Source organism: Gossypium hirsutum, chromosome A09 (assembly GCF_007990345.1).
Source record: "Gossypium hirsutum isolate 1008001.06 chromosome A09, Gossypium_hirsutum_v2.1, whole genome shotgun sequence".
NCBI classification, from domain to species: Eukaryota; Viridiplantae; Streptophyta; class Magnoliopsida; order Malvales; family Malvaceae; genus Gossypium; species Gossypium hirsutum.
The window spans coordinates 77,770,673-77,784,579 of NC_053432.1; the positions used below are offsets into that span (position 1 = coordinate 77,770,673).

Here is a 13,907-nt window from a genome sequence, read left to right on the forward strand (position 1 = left end):
GAGCAAATGTTTGTAAGCATTGCAATTAATAGTTTGAGAAGTTTCAGTACTACTATTAGTAACACACACATCAAAAGCAGGAACTGAATAAAGCCATAAATTAAGGGGCTTCCCCTTCAGATAAGTAACAAAAGTTATACCAATAAATGGATAACAAAGTGAAACATTGCTAACTTCCTAGTGCTGAATTAAAGAGAGGAAGCCTTTAGGGAAATACTAAAAAATCATAGGCATCCGTCACTGGTAGTGGCAATTCATTTGATTTTCAGCAACATTTTCAGTACCAATTTATTGCTGCACGTAACTTCACTAGAGCATCTTCAATTCTCAGCACCACCATCATCATCTTCGTACTCGACATCTTCATCAGCTGAGGCATCTTGGTATTGCTGATACTCTGCAACAAGGTCAGTCATGTTACTTTCTGCTTCAGTGAACTCCATTTCATCCATTCCTTCTCCAGTGTACCAATGCAAGAAGGCTTTCCTTCTAAACATGGCTGTAAACTGCTCACTAACTCTCCTGAACATCTCCTGTATTGAAGTTGAATTCCCGATAAAAGTCGAAGCCATCGAAACCCCTTCAGGAGGGATGTCACAAACACTGGATTTCACATTGTTTGGGATCCACTCAACAAAGTAGGAAGAGTTTTTGTTTTGCACATTCAGAATTTGTTCATCAACTTCTTTGGTGCTCATTTTGCCTCTAAACAAGGCTGATGCAGTAAGATAACGACCATGGCGTGGATCAGCGGCGCACATCATGTTCTTGGCATCCCACATTTGTTGTGTCAGCTCAGGGACCGTGAGTGCACGGTATTGCTGTGATCCTCTAGATGTTAATGGAGCAAATCCCACCATGAAAAAGTGAAGCCTTGGGAAGGGGATTAAGTTTACTGCTAATTTTCGAAGGTCTGAGTTAAGCTGACCCGGGAATCGCAAACAGCAGGTTACACCACTCATTGTTGCAGATATTAAATGGTTCAAGTCTCCGACTGAAAAAATTAAACATCTATCAGATGGGGTTTCACATAACATAAATTAAGGAAAGATGAGATGATTGAGTTAATTCAGTTAGTTACAGCTTGGGGTAGTGAGCTTTAGAGTCCTGAGGCAGATATCATAGAGTGCTTCATTGTCGAGAACCATGCATTCATCAGCATTTTCCACCAGCTGGTGGACTGAAAGAGTGGCATTGTAAGGTTCAACCACAGTGTCCGACACTTTTGGAGATGGGAAAACGGAAAATGTGAGCATCATACGATCAGGGTATTCTTCTCTTATCTTTGAAATAAGCAGGGTCCCCATTCCAGATCCTGTTCCTCCTCCAAGTGAATGGCACACTTGAAACCCTGCAAAAGGCTCAAGAGAAGTTGCCAAATGAGCAAATAGGTAAAAAGGATAATATGAATGAACCAAAGGTAGAGTCTAATAAAAGAAACCTTGTAGACAGTCACAATTCTCAGCTTCCTTCCTAACAACATCAAGTACTGAATCAATCAACTCGGCTCCCTCAGTGTAATGACCCTTAGCCCAATTGTTTCCAGCCCCGGACTGGCCGAAAACAAAGTTATCAGGCCTGAAAATCTGCCCATAGGGGCCGGTTCGAATACTGTCCATCGTTCCAGGTTCAAGATCCATGAGAACGGCTCGTGGCACGTACCGGCCACCACTTGCCTCATTGTAGTACACATTCATTCTTTCTAGTTGCAACTCTGAATTTCCGATGTACTTACCAATTGGATCAATCCCATGTTCACCACAAACAACTTCCCAAAACTTAGATCCAATTTGGTTCCCACATTGCCCTCCTTGAATGTGTAGTATTTCACGCATTTTGACTTAGGGTGAAATGGGAATTTAAAAAAAAAAGTTTTTTGTTTACTAAAAAGAACTGCTTCCCTTAGAGGGCTTGAAAATAGCAAGCGAATGGAGCAGCTATTAATAAAGACGTATTTCACCTTTCAGTTGTAAATGAAGGGTTAAGATGGGGTTGGGAAATTATGATCCGACGGCTAAGAGGTGTCCGACCACCGAGAGAGAAAGTATGTCAATTAGTGAGATGGCTTGGTTCGGGGATGACTAAAAGTTGCCATTTGGAGTTGGTTAAGTGAGCGTCGCCGGCTATTTATAAATGTAAGGCCTGTTTCTATTAGTTAATTAATGATGGGCAGTCGTCTAGACGAAACTGACATGACATTGACGCCCCTAATATCTCCTAAAATTTTATTGTGGGCAGTGATTAGAGTAATAAAATATAAAGGAAGTCAGACAATCCTTCAACTGGAATCCGATTATAACTAGATTGATTAAGACAAAAATAATATAATTTAATTTGATAAAGGTCAAAGGTAATTAAATTTATGGTTGACCAAAAAGGCAATCTTGCCCCCTGTAAGCTACATATGCACAACCTGATTGAAAAAGTAAGCTATATGATGTCATGGAAAATTATTCTGCTTCCAAGCATAGGTATTGGGCTACCCTAGAACTAAAACATAAAAATCTACAAGTCAACACCATCCTAGACTTTATTAGATCCTGCATCAAACATCTTATTCATTCCTTTTATCATATCAGTGTTATAAATGTTATCTTCTTCATTCCTTTTATCATATCAATGAAAGAAGGAAAACATGGCGATGGAGTTGGAGTGAAGAAGATGAAAGAAGGAAAAAATAAAATAAATTATGGAAGGTGGGGAGTTTGATTGGTGTAAGGGGATGATAAAAAGGAAAAAAATGGAGAGAGATGTCAAAATGGAAAAGTATATGCCATGTGGCACATTTTTATTTGCTAAACTTTTTTTAACGTCTATAAACCATAAGTTTTCATACTTTAGATATTTAAATCTTCCCAATATTTGAGCAAATCTTCAACAAGTCTGGTCATGAATATGTAACTTTTTTTCTTTTTTTTAGTATTATAATGCTCATATTTGATATTTAATTTTTACATTTTAATTCAATTTAGCCATTATATTATAATGGTTAAATTGTATCATACTTCTCCAAATTATGGTTTAAATATCAAATTAACCCTTAAACTTTACAATATTTTAATTAAGTAATCAAAGTATTAATATTATATCAACTAAATTATTTTGTTAACCTAGTTGTAAGCTTAAGCATTAAAATGTTAGCTTAGATTTGACATAGAGCATATGTGGTTAAGAAATAAACAATGTCATTCAATTTTAAGAGGGTTTTTTTGTTTTTCTTAGCACAGTACACCCAAATTGTTCTTTAGATACGTACACATGTTTAAAATTTGATCATTGTATTTTAAATATGTTTCACGTCATATTCAAGTCAGCATTTAATACTCAAGTTGATGAATAAGTTAATGAAAAATCTTGATTGATACGACACTAACACTACGAAGACTCAATTACAACATTTTAAAATTCTGATGTTAATTTAAAATATCAATCATAGCTTAGGGACAAAATGAATTAACCCTAAATATTAATATACAAATACTTTAAAAAATATATAATGCAGTTTCAAAAAAAATATTTAATACCAATAAAACTTTTGTATTATTGACAAAGGTTAATACAATAAACTTTGAATATTCAAGTTTGAGTCTTATCATGCGTGATTATCATATGTAATATTTTAATTTTATCGTGAGTAATTATTATGTGAGAATTTCTACTTAAATAGAGCTAAATAAAACTTGATTTGATTTGAAAAAAATTATTTAAAATTTAAAGTTAATTGAATTAAATTATTTAATTTTTTATTAAATCAAATAAATAATTTTATTTTTTAAAATAAAATAAAATTAAATTTTACAATTCAAATAATTTAAATAATAAATAAGAATAAAATCACTAGTTGATAATTTAAAAAAAATGTGAAAATTGATGAATTTCAACAACAAAAAATACAAAAATTTCAGCGGGCGAACTCGGGATAAGCCCTGCCAATTTTGGATCGTGGCATTTAACACCTTTTAAAACGATAACAGTCCATCCTACTAGAGGAGCGGTCGGCCCGGTGCCGGAAGTCAGTCACAGTCGCGCACGTGAGATCAGTCGTTGGTGTAGAGCTTTCACGTGCAATTCATTTTTCGATAAACTCAGGCCTTCACCATCACATACTGACATACACCCATTACGCTGGCATTTATAGCCTTCGACCGTTCAAACTTCAAACCTACGTAACGACGTTACCCGCGCTGCTCCTCTGTTTCTGCAATAACCCACGCTCTCACTAATTTGTTCCTTCAGCATTTACTCCCCTTCACCTCCTTCCCTACTCCAAAACGGGCGTTATGCTAATCTAATCTTAAGAAAAAGGAACAAGCTTTATATGGCAAATTGGATCTCTTCCAAGCTCAAAGTCGCTGAAACTCTCCTTCAACAGGCAAGTTTTTCCTTCCTTTTCATAGTTCTTTTTCTTAATTTCATTTTTAGTGTTCATTTTGAATTTTATTGATTTGGTTTCATTTCATTGCCCCCCCCCATTTTTATTTTTAATAAAAAAAATATGGGCTTGATTTAGAGTAGTTGTAACTTGAAACTTGCATTATGTGATGGACTATTCAGATCGATCAGCAAGCGGCGGAGTCGCTTGGGAAGAATGAAAAGCAATTATCCGATGAGATTACATTGGACACTCCAACGAAACCCAATGGGGGTGTATCTTTAAAGGATCAGTTAAAAAGGAAACCACAAGATAATAATGATTATCAAGGCAAATTGTTCAGTGATCCCATTTCTAATATGCCTAGTAATAATAATGATAGTAAAAGTTACAATTCAGTTAATATTACGAGTCGGGAAAAAGAAATTTCAAGAACAAGAGCTTCATCGAAACCTAATACCAAGCTTACGGATAGTGATTGGACTGAACTTCTTAGTACACCTAGTCAGGGGACGAGTTCTAGTACTAATGGGGTATTTGGGATTCGAAGATTGAAGAAAGATGGCGGGACCAAAGGACATTTAGGGTCTCATTTGTCACTGCTGGAAGAGAAGTGGAAACAAAAGAGGAATGTTAATGGCAGTAAGTCTGTAAGGAGATCAGATATAGTTTTGGGAAATAAGTTGAATGGTAAGCGGAGCAATGGTGAAGAATCAAGTGCTTCAGTGAGGCCATCTAGTGTTGATAAACAGAATGATGGTAAGAATTCGGAGGAGTTGGAGTTGGATCACAAGGACACTCCCGCAAGCTTTATGGTGAAAATGAAAGATTCAAGGGATGAAGAAAATGATAGGAAATTGGATTCTAAAGAGCTTCTGATCAATTTGGAAGGGTTTTCACTGTCTGCGAACAAGAACCAGTCAACCCAAAAGGTGTTGGATTTGGGAGAAGTTGATGGGGTACCTGATGCGCTGATAGGAATTGCTGATGCTCATGGTCAGTTCAGAACAACTGTAAGTGGGAAATCCAAGTCCATTGGCTCATCCAGAAGTTCAGGCTTTGATGGTGTAAAAGGGGCCTCTCAGCCATCAAGTGATGCAAGCTCTGATTTGGATCCAGATTCTGGCTCAGCATCTGACTCTGAAAGTGAACATGAGAGGGAGGAAAGGAGGAAGAGGAAGGAGAGGCTTATGGCTGAGCGAGCAGCAGTTAAAGCTGTGGATGCTATCAAAGAACGAGAGAATACGGTTGCCAGATTGGAAGGAGAGAAACAGAGCCTGGAGAAAATACTTGAGGAAGGAGCCAAGCAACATGCACAAGAGGTAATATTTCATGGCTTTTTTCAATATTATATGCACGCATTCATTTTTATTTCTTTTTTTGTTGAGTTTGATATGGAAATATTTTGTTCTGACCATCAGGATTCTTTTCTCCGAAAATATCCAGGTTATACACTTTGAAAATGAAATACTACCAGAAATTTGTTGTTCACAAGAAAAATATGATGCATTAAGCTTTGTTTTGTAATAGAGGGTTGGGTGATTAGGGGCTGACCGTAGTGGCATGCAATTGGAAACAAACAAAACTAGGGCTGCGGGTGCCACCAAACAAATTCTTTATATTGTTAGTAATAGAGTGTTTGACTTCTCTAGAGGTTACTCACCCCATTTGCTTCAATGCCTTTAAGATTTGAATCTACAATGTAGCAGGAATAGAAAAGCCTGGAAGTATAGCCAGTTCTAGATTCTTCTTTTCCTCTTTCTTTCATTAAGATTAGCAGCTCTATCTGAGCTACATAAAAATTGTGATGCCTTCTGTTTTCCTTTCTTAATTTGATGTGTGCCTTCAGTTTTCCTCTCATAAGTTTATGCTTGCAAGTTCTAAATGCCTACCAAGTTGAAGTGGAAAAAAATCATGCTTATCCACGGATTTTATCATCTTCGTATATTGCTTTATAATTATTTTTACTATTTAAGGAATTATTATAGTTAGATCATGGTTTTATTTTGTATTTGGTATCCATGTTATGGTTCGGAGAGTAGTCTATTTTGTATTAAGTACATAATTCAATTTTTTTTCTTTTTTTGGGTACAATTACAATATGGGGGAGGGGGATGACAATACCAGGGTTTGAACCCTAGTCCCTGGGTGCCAACAGAAGCCTCAACCTCTGCTCCAAAAAAGTGTTGGCAGTATATTTGGTTTATGAATATTGAGATTTGAGCATTGAATTCTATCCTTAGTTTTTTCCTTTTGTCCTTTTACTTGATTTTCATTCCTTATTTCCCTTTATCCTCTACTTCTTTCTATTCCCTTCCCTTGCTCTGTGGTTGAAGTTGTCTGTCCAATGTTCAATTCTAGCATTAATGGCTTGTAATCTTCTTACTTCCGTCAGGCTTCAGAGCTGCAGACTACTACAATGGAAATGATGGATGCTGTTGAGCTAGAAAAGCAGAAACATAATGATACTAGAATGGAAGCTCTTCAGCGATTAGCTAAGCTAGAGGTGCTGCAACAATGGTTTTAGATCGCGACTTCACGTTTCTTAAACAATTTTCTCCATATTTTTGTTGGTCTATTGCATTTGGACAGAAATTCATGTTTCTAATATTGCTAGTAGTTGCAGACCACTAATGCTGATCTTGCAAGATCACTTGCTACTGCACAGAAGAGACTTGAAGTAGAGGTATGATACTTTTAAATATCAATTGTCTGGTTGGATTGACCCCCTTTCTTCATTCTTTCAATTTTTATTTGTCAGAAAATTTCTTTGCTCTCTTTACGATATGTCATTAGTGCCTGGGTTCTAAAGTCTGGTTTTTATCCATATGTTAATTTGTTTTTGAACCATGCTTGTTAAGATAACAGGTTAGAAAGACAGCACATAAAGGAGAAATATAAAGAAAACCAGTGCTGTTGTTTTGTATATCAGTCTCGATGCTGTTGCTTTGATATCAGGATTAATTTTAGAGTGATCGATCTAGTAGTGTCTTGTACTGGCTTGGTTCTTAGGCCTGACCAATTTACTAATTGATGACTTCAGGAATTGATAGATATATTTTAAATGTAACTAACACCACAATGGAAGCATTTCTAGCCTCATCCTGCCATAACCTTATATATGGTGCTCATTGCATTTTAGCCTTTTGGACCAGATTAATCGGGTAGCAGATCTCCGGCGACAAATTGAGCTGGAAGAAGCAGCTCATGAAGGTATCTTTTATCTTGATCTGAGAGTTTCTTTAAAGTGTGTGTGGAAGAACCTCTTCTCTTTTCCAACATCAACCCCAATAAAGAGGACAAAGAAGAAAATATAAAACCACTTGCCTTAAATGAGTTTATGGAGGAAAAAAGAACAAAAAAGAATTAAATATTTATTGTTGCATCTAGAGTTGTGATAACATTTTGGCTACTAATCCTCTTATGGTTGATGGGAATTGGCACAGTGAAAAGTTATTTTTTGAAGCTAACTGATCATTAAAAATTAAAAATTAATGGAACTTCATACAGACCTGAAACTTTAGGTTTCAGGTGCTTTTGGTGTAAGACTAAGCTATTTTTTAGAGTTCTTTCCAAAGTGTCAATTGCCAAGCATTAAATTAAAACCAATCACTGTTACAAAAAGGATCTTCAAGGTAGAAATCATTTTTCTTTTTCTTAAAAAAAAAAAAGAACAAGGGGAGACATATCAGGTTTAGTTTTGACATCTGAGGGTGTCTTTTTGCTTATTAGGGGGTGGGAGCCCTCCAAAATGCTGTTTTTTTCCTTCTTACCAATTGTAACTTGGAACTCTATTTTCTTTCCTGCATCATCTTTTCCCTTTTTATTAAATTAATTTTAATTTATTTTACAATTAAGCACCTTGTGGTTTGTGGTGGAATAAACTACCACTTGAGGTTTGAGAAGCAGTATTTAACTATGAGTTACTACTTGAACCTACCAATCTAACACAATTAACTTGTTCACCCCATTTCTTTGTTGTGTTGTGGCTGATCCTTTTCTCTTTTCCTTGATCTGATCTTTCTTTTCTATCTCAATAATGCCCCAATCTTGGATTTAATTGCTCCCTTGCAACCAATCTTTGTCCTCGCTTTTGCTACTACCCAACTGAAGAGACTAGATTTGATTGTTACCCAATAGCTCTTCCCTGATCTGTTTTCACTTTTCACCTTCTCTCTCGAGAATATAATTCGCTCACATAAGAATCTTCAAGTCCTTTGAGAGTGGTTAACTGTTGGTTCTTAAATGATGGGATGCAAAATCTTTTAAGCCTCACTGCAGTTTTCTCTTTTCTTTTTTGGGCAAAATTTAATTTTAATTAGATTTTCTGGCTTTTTTGGTATTCAATAGTAGTGTCTTTTCAATAACTTGAATAGATGGAAATGTTTTAAATGCATTTTATTTTTCATATTGACAATGATGATGTTGCTTACATCTAATTGTTATAATTTAGGGCAACAACTCTTGGATATATCGTATACTCGCTGAGAACAAGATAATTATCTTGTTGAGATGAGAGCTCCATTCTTTTGTGCTGTCAATAGAATCAATTATAACAAGTCACACATTCATATTCTGGAAATACAGACACATAAATTTTGCGATTGAACTACCAAAATAGTATGGGCTAAGAGGTTAAAGGGCTTGTGTGGTGCATGAGACTCCTGCTTTTTGGGCCTAGGGAATGTCATAAGCAGTCTCTTGACTAATAGTATGCTGAAATAAGGACCTATTTCTATTGGACTTTACAAGTTACTTATACTTCTTTTTCACCTTGTAGAACTAAAGAGGAGGATTGCCAGTAATCATCAGAGTGGAACTAATCTGAACCAAGTTAAGTAGTTCCTCGTATCATATTGGATCTATAAAATACTGACTACAGAGACTGCTATAATCTAGCATTTTCAGCAAAAATACTTTGTATCAAAGGATTCTTTGGATAATCTTATCTGTTAACTTTTAATTTTAAAATGTTGTAGTTAGCAGCATCAAAGGGAATTGAATTTGGATGTGAAATCCTCGAGGCAGAGTACTCTCTTGTCGCTGATAAAATTGGACAGTTGCAAGACAAGGCTAGCTTTCTTTCTTATTCTCTCTCTTTTTGCCCTCTCTAGATGTTCACATTCAGTTATATAAATTGCAATGATATGGCAAGTTACATAAAGTTCAATTACGCCATTCAGCCATTGTTAGCTGCATGTTCCTTTTTTTACTAGGATGGACAAGTAGTAATATGGATATAAAGATCAACATCTCTCAACTTAATAGTGCTCAGTCATGCATTTGTATCCATTTAGTTACTAAAATTATATGAAAAATCTAGCATATAGAATTAAGGTCATATTAGTCATTCCTGTTCCTACATTGTAGGAGTGAGGCCCATTTTTAAATTGATTTTTGGGCGCTTAAAAGTAGCAAAATACCTGTTCTTTTTTAAGCCATATCATCTTTCCCACTTTTCCTTTTAAACCCACTTTGGGAAAATTAAGCATTGCATATCCTTGTAGCGAACAACTCCAAAAAGCTAGAAGATGATGTTGAATGTTGATGTATAAATTAAAGTCAAAGCTTAAAACTTATATAGGACAACAGAGAGGATTCTTTTTGTACCTGTAGGAGAAAGGAAGTGGTAATAGTTGTAGAACTTGGGACACGAGGGAAGGTGTGCAAGTAGCCTTTAGTTTATGCATACAAAAAATCCATGTTGACTTTTAACTAGTGGTTATGTTAGAAAAGTCATTTCTCTAAGAAAGACATAGATGGGTCAAAACTCAGATGCAAGAGGCAGAGAGAACATCAATTTTGATAAGGTGTGCCCAGATAAATATATCTTGTTTATTATATTTTTATTATCATTTGTGGTGTCTTTATAATTCACAAATTAATTTCGAGAACTTGGCTGTAAGTCTTTGCTTGGTATGTAGGATGAAAAGGAGTGAGGATGGAAAATTTGTTAATTTAATGGTTAAGCTTCAAAGTAAGAAAGTGGTTTTGAATCTTAACCATTTGGTTAACAAATTTTCTATCACCACTCATTTCTATCCTTGATAATTAGCAAAGCTTTAGAGGCAAACTCACTCAATCCTTTATGTATTGGCTAAAGTATTAAAAGTCTAGATGCATTCCAAGTGGTATCAAGGGTGAATGGTGCACTTAGGTGCTAGAAACCTTATATTGCTTGAGGTGTAATATGCAAAAAATGTGCTGACTTGAGTGAAGGCATAATATAGACATGTGTGTGTTTTTGTGTGCATATATATAATAAGCATAAGATATATAATTATGATAATAAACTCTAAAGAATGATTCAGTTTATCTACTAAACATGCAAAATTTTCATTTTCTTTCTTTTGTTGGGCCATATCCATGATTTCCTTACAGTTTTGTGTTTGTTGCTGAATACATAAATATTGAGAAGTAGAGATTTTGATATTATCACCTATCTTACTGGTAAAGTAAAGCTAATGAAAGTAAAAGACATTAAATAGAATTTCGATTGGGTAAGCTTTTTTTTTTTTTTGCTCTTGCATTAGGAAAAAATGTGCACCCACCAGAACTTAGGTGCACCAGGTGTGCGCCTCCCTCAAAAGGGTTTGAAGTGCTTTTGATGTTTGGTGCTAAGGCACAATGCCTTGACAACACTGTACATTCCCCAATTTCCCAGATAAATTCCTAATCTTCCTTGTAGCCTTTTAAGACCTTAAGGCATTATTATGTTCAATTAGGTCTGTATTGTTGATAAAGTTGTTTAAGTACTTTATTTTTGCAGATCAGCTATCTACATGGTCATTGTCTTCGCTACATACGCATCTACATGGCAACATATGAAAATTCATCCTAAGTTGGCATTTATTTGGCTTATAGCCCTAGCTTATATGGCATGCAGATGCCACAACAGTATCTTTAAATCCCTTATTTAGCCACATATGTTGCCTTTGTAAATGCTGATATGGCAAGGTAAATGGTGTCATAGATGCTGATATGGCTAAGATAACAGATTTTTATTGGTTTCCATCCTGATCAGGGTTCTGTTAAACAAAAATAGTCCTTAAAGGGTTGAGTTTGGTACGGTAGAAATACAAATGTAGGGGTTTATCTAAGAAATTTAATAAGGTACAATGACCTTTTTCTTCTGAAAAGAAATATAGCCTATTATTACTCTATTAGCATGGAATGGTTTTAGGTGTTTTTGTACTTCAATTTGATTTGCTTGTTACAAACAGGCAAGACAACTGGAGGCAAGCATTGAATTGACAAGGAAAGCTGTGGAGGACCCAACAGAAGTAGAAGTTGAGCTGAAACGAAGGCTTGGACTGCTGACTGATCATTTAATTCAGAAACAAGCTCAGGTCTGTCCTTCAAATTTTGTGCTTGTGAATGATTCTGCTTAATAAGTGTAACATTGATGTTTTTCCTGTCTAGTAAGCATTAGGTGCTTAAAGTGCAAGGACAGAGTGAACCTTAGCAACCTAATAAGTAATATATCTGTTTGTGTGTCTGTATATTATATCGTACATAAAATGTTTTCAGCTTTAAGGCAAAGATGTGAATTACTATTTTATTTTGCTTTACTTTAGCTTAAATTTGTTGACTTTATAGCATGCAGGATGACAAACATTAGCAGAGAAACAATTAATTTTGGCTCCAAATATTAATTGGTCACTTGCCAAAATCTGTGGAATGATTAACCCAAGCATCTTTCTGCAATAACTCAATTCTGCAACACCGATGCCAAATGGTGAAATGCATGCATTTATTGAATAACATGAATAAACAAATTGATATTGAAGAGTTACTTCATTTGTTAAGCTCCTCGCTAGATTAAATAGCAATCTTTCTTTTAGACTCATTCGTCCACTCTGTTTTTCTTCTGCAGGTTGAGGCACTATCCTCGGAAAAGGCGACATTGTCATTTAGAATTGAGGTACCTAGTTTATGAATTAATTAGCATTACTGTTTTTTCAGAACTGATCCACTGATCTTGTAATTTGTACTTGTGAACTTCTTTAGGCAGTTTCAAGGATACTGGAAGAGGGCAAGTCCACGAATATGAATAATGCCACATCAAGTGATTTGGAATTAGGAACATGGGGTCTCTCAAGTTCAAAGTTGAATCCTGTTCTCAAAGACAAAATTCGTTCCGGAAAACGGCAACTTGGATCAACGATTAAGCAGTTGGATGCTATATTTTTGGCAGGTGCAATATTCTTAAGAAGAAATGCAACAGCAAAAGTTTGGTCTTTGGTATACCTCATTTGCCTTCACGTTTGGGTCATATATATTCTAATGTCACATTCCCGACCATCAGATGAGGAAAGATCTGGTGCTGTAATGTCCCTTGGTAAATATCAATAGAAGTGTAGGTGTGTATTTTGTAATTTCTGTATTTCTTGACACTACTTTCAAGAGATCTATGTGTAGGGTGTAATAAATTTTTAATTTGTGCAGTTTTTGGCAACATTAAATCTACACAAGAACCACGTTTGAGTATAGACGATTACTAGCAATCAATTAACCAATCAATGAAGTCAAATACTTGCATGGGAATGAATTTTTCATTGCCTGAATCAAGTAGTCAACTGAGCCACATGTAGACTGTCAAAGATATTAACTTTTTAGTCGATATTAATCTCGGGATTAATATATTATTAGAAAAAAAAAATTGTTAAATTTTAACAACATTTGTATTTATGTAGGTCAAGTGTCTGAACCAAATCTTTCTCCTTTACTCCCTACAAATGGATTGAGTGCCCTATCATCGAGTCCTGGGTCGTCTTCATCTTAATCTAAAAAAAAATGTTTGATTATTTGAATACGAATTTAAATTAATTTAAACTTTTTTTAAATTCGAATTAAAGAGAAGTACTCGAAATTAAATTGATTTAATTGAAAGGTTAATATATTTTAAACTAATATACCTTTTTAAACAAGTTCTTATGCTTAACTTTTTACCCATAAAAGTTGTTTACTTTAATATTAACGTAAAATATTTTGAATTTTTAAATTAATTTGCATTTTATATTAATGTGGATTTGATGAAATTAGTTTATTAAATTAAAGCAAAATAATATTTTTAAAGTAAAATAAAATAGTATTATAAAACTTCTTGAAAATGCTTATATGCATAATACACAAAATCATTTTTTTGTTTGAAAATACTAATTAGTTCTCCTAAAATATATTTTAATTTATACGTACAGCAAAATACAATTAAAAAATAGTTAACTCTAAATCTAATTACTCGTTGTTATTAGTTGCTTTCCAAACCCACCTTAAAAAAATAGTACACCCCAGTGGTTTTTTCTTTTGATTAAAATGTGTCATAAGCTCATATATTGTTTATAAATTTAAATTTAAATTTTTACATTTTTATTTTTAAGAATTTAGTTATTTTATATTTTATATTTTAAAATTTAGGTTTAATTAGTAATGTTATTATTATTTTTTATTAAAATTATTTTTTTAATTAAAAAAATTAAATTTGATAGAATTAAAAAATAACATTATAATAAATTTAAATTTAACAAAATATTTT

The 13,907-nt window shown here is 34.3% G+C and overlaps 2 protein-coding genes across 3 annotated transcripts; one reads left to right on the top strand and one right to left on the bottom strand.

Moving 5' to 3' along the window:
- On the bottom strand, positions 1-1,889 carry LOC107942409 (tubulin beta chain). Its single transcript, XM_016876070.2, has 3 exons — positions 1,442-1,889; positions 1,082-1,351; positions 1-994 (listed from the first exon to the last, which is right to left on the bottom strand). The coding sequence occupies exons 1-3, from the start codon at positions 1,833-1,835 to the stop codon at positions 321-323; spliced, it is 1,338 nt and encodes a 445-aa protein (XP_016731559.1). The 5' UTR covers positions 1,836-1,889; the 3' UTR covers positions 1-320.
- A 1,995-nt stretch (positions 1,890-3,884) lies between these two features.
- On the top strand, positions 3,885-12,813 carry LOC107942412 (golgin candidate 2). Of its 2 annotated transcripts, none has more exons than XM_016876073.2 (10): positions 3,885-4,372; positions 4,555-5,694; positions 6,768-6,878; positions 6,993-7,058; positions 7,528-7,585; positions 9,153-9,205; positions 9,352-9,444; positions 11,596-11,721; positions 12,249-12,296; positions 12,383-12,813. In XM_016876073.2, exons 1-10 carry the CDS (start codon positions 4,319-4,321, stop codon positions 12,725-12,727), a joined length of 2,094 nt encoding a protein of 697 aa, XP_016731562.1. In that variant the 5' UTR covers positions 3,885-4,318; the 3' UTR covers positions 12,728-12,813. The 2 variants fall into 2 exon arrangements, with proteins under 2 accessions (XP_016731562.1, XP_016731563.1); XM_016876074.2 differs by having other exon boundaries at positions 6,999-7,058.
- The last annotated feature ends 1,094 nt before the right edge of the window (positions 12,814-13,907 follow it).

Bases quoted from the DNA above. Each gene is read 5' to 3' on its own strand.
- LOC107942409 (XM_016876070.2), bottom strand. From the start codon at position 1,835: ATGCGTGAAATACTACACATTCAAGGAGGGCAATGTGGGAACCAAATT. The intron at 1,352-1,441 runs GTTTCTTTTATT...AGCCTTTTGCAG, and splicing joins GAATTGTGACTGTCTACAAG to GGTTTCAAGTGTGCCATTCA. The intron at 995-1,081 runs GTAACTAACTGA...TAATTTTTTCAG, and splicing joins AAAGCTCACTACCCCAAGCT to TCGGAGACTTGAACCATTTA.
- LOC107942412 (XM_016876073.2), top strand. From the start codon at position 4,319: ATGGCAAATTGGATCTCTTCCAAGCTCAAAGTCGCTGAAACTCTCCTT. The intron at 6,879-6,992 runs GTGCTGCAACAA...TATTGCTAGTAG, and splicing joins AGCGATTAGCTAAGCTAGAG to TTGCAGACCACTAATGCTGA. The intron at 9,445-11,595 runs GCTAGCTTTCTT...TGTTACAAACAG, and splicing joins TTGGACAGTTGCAAGACAAG to GCAAGACAACTGGAGGCAAG.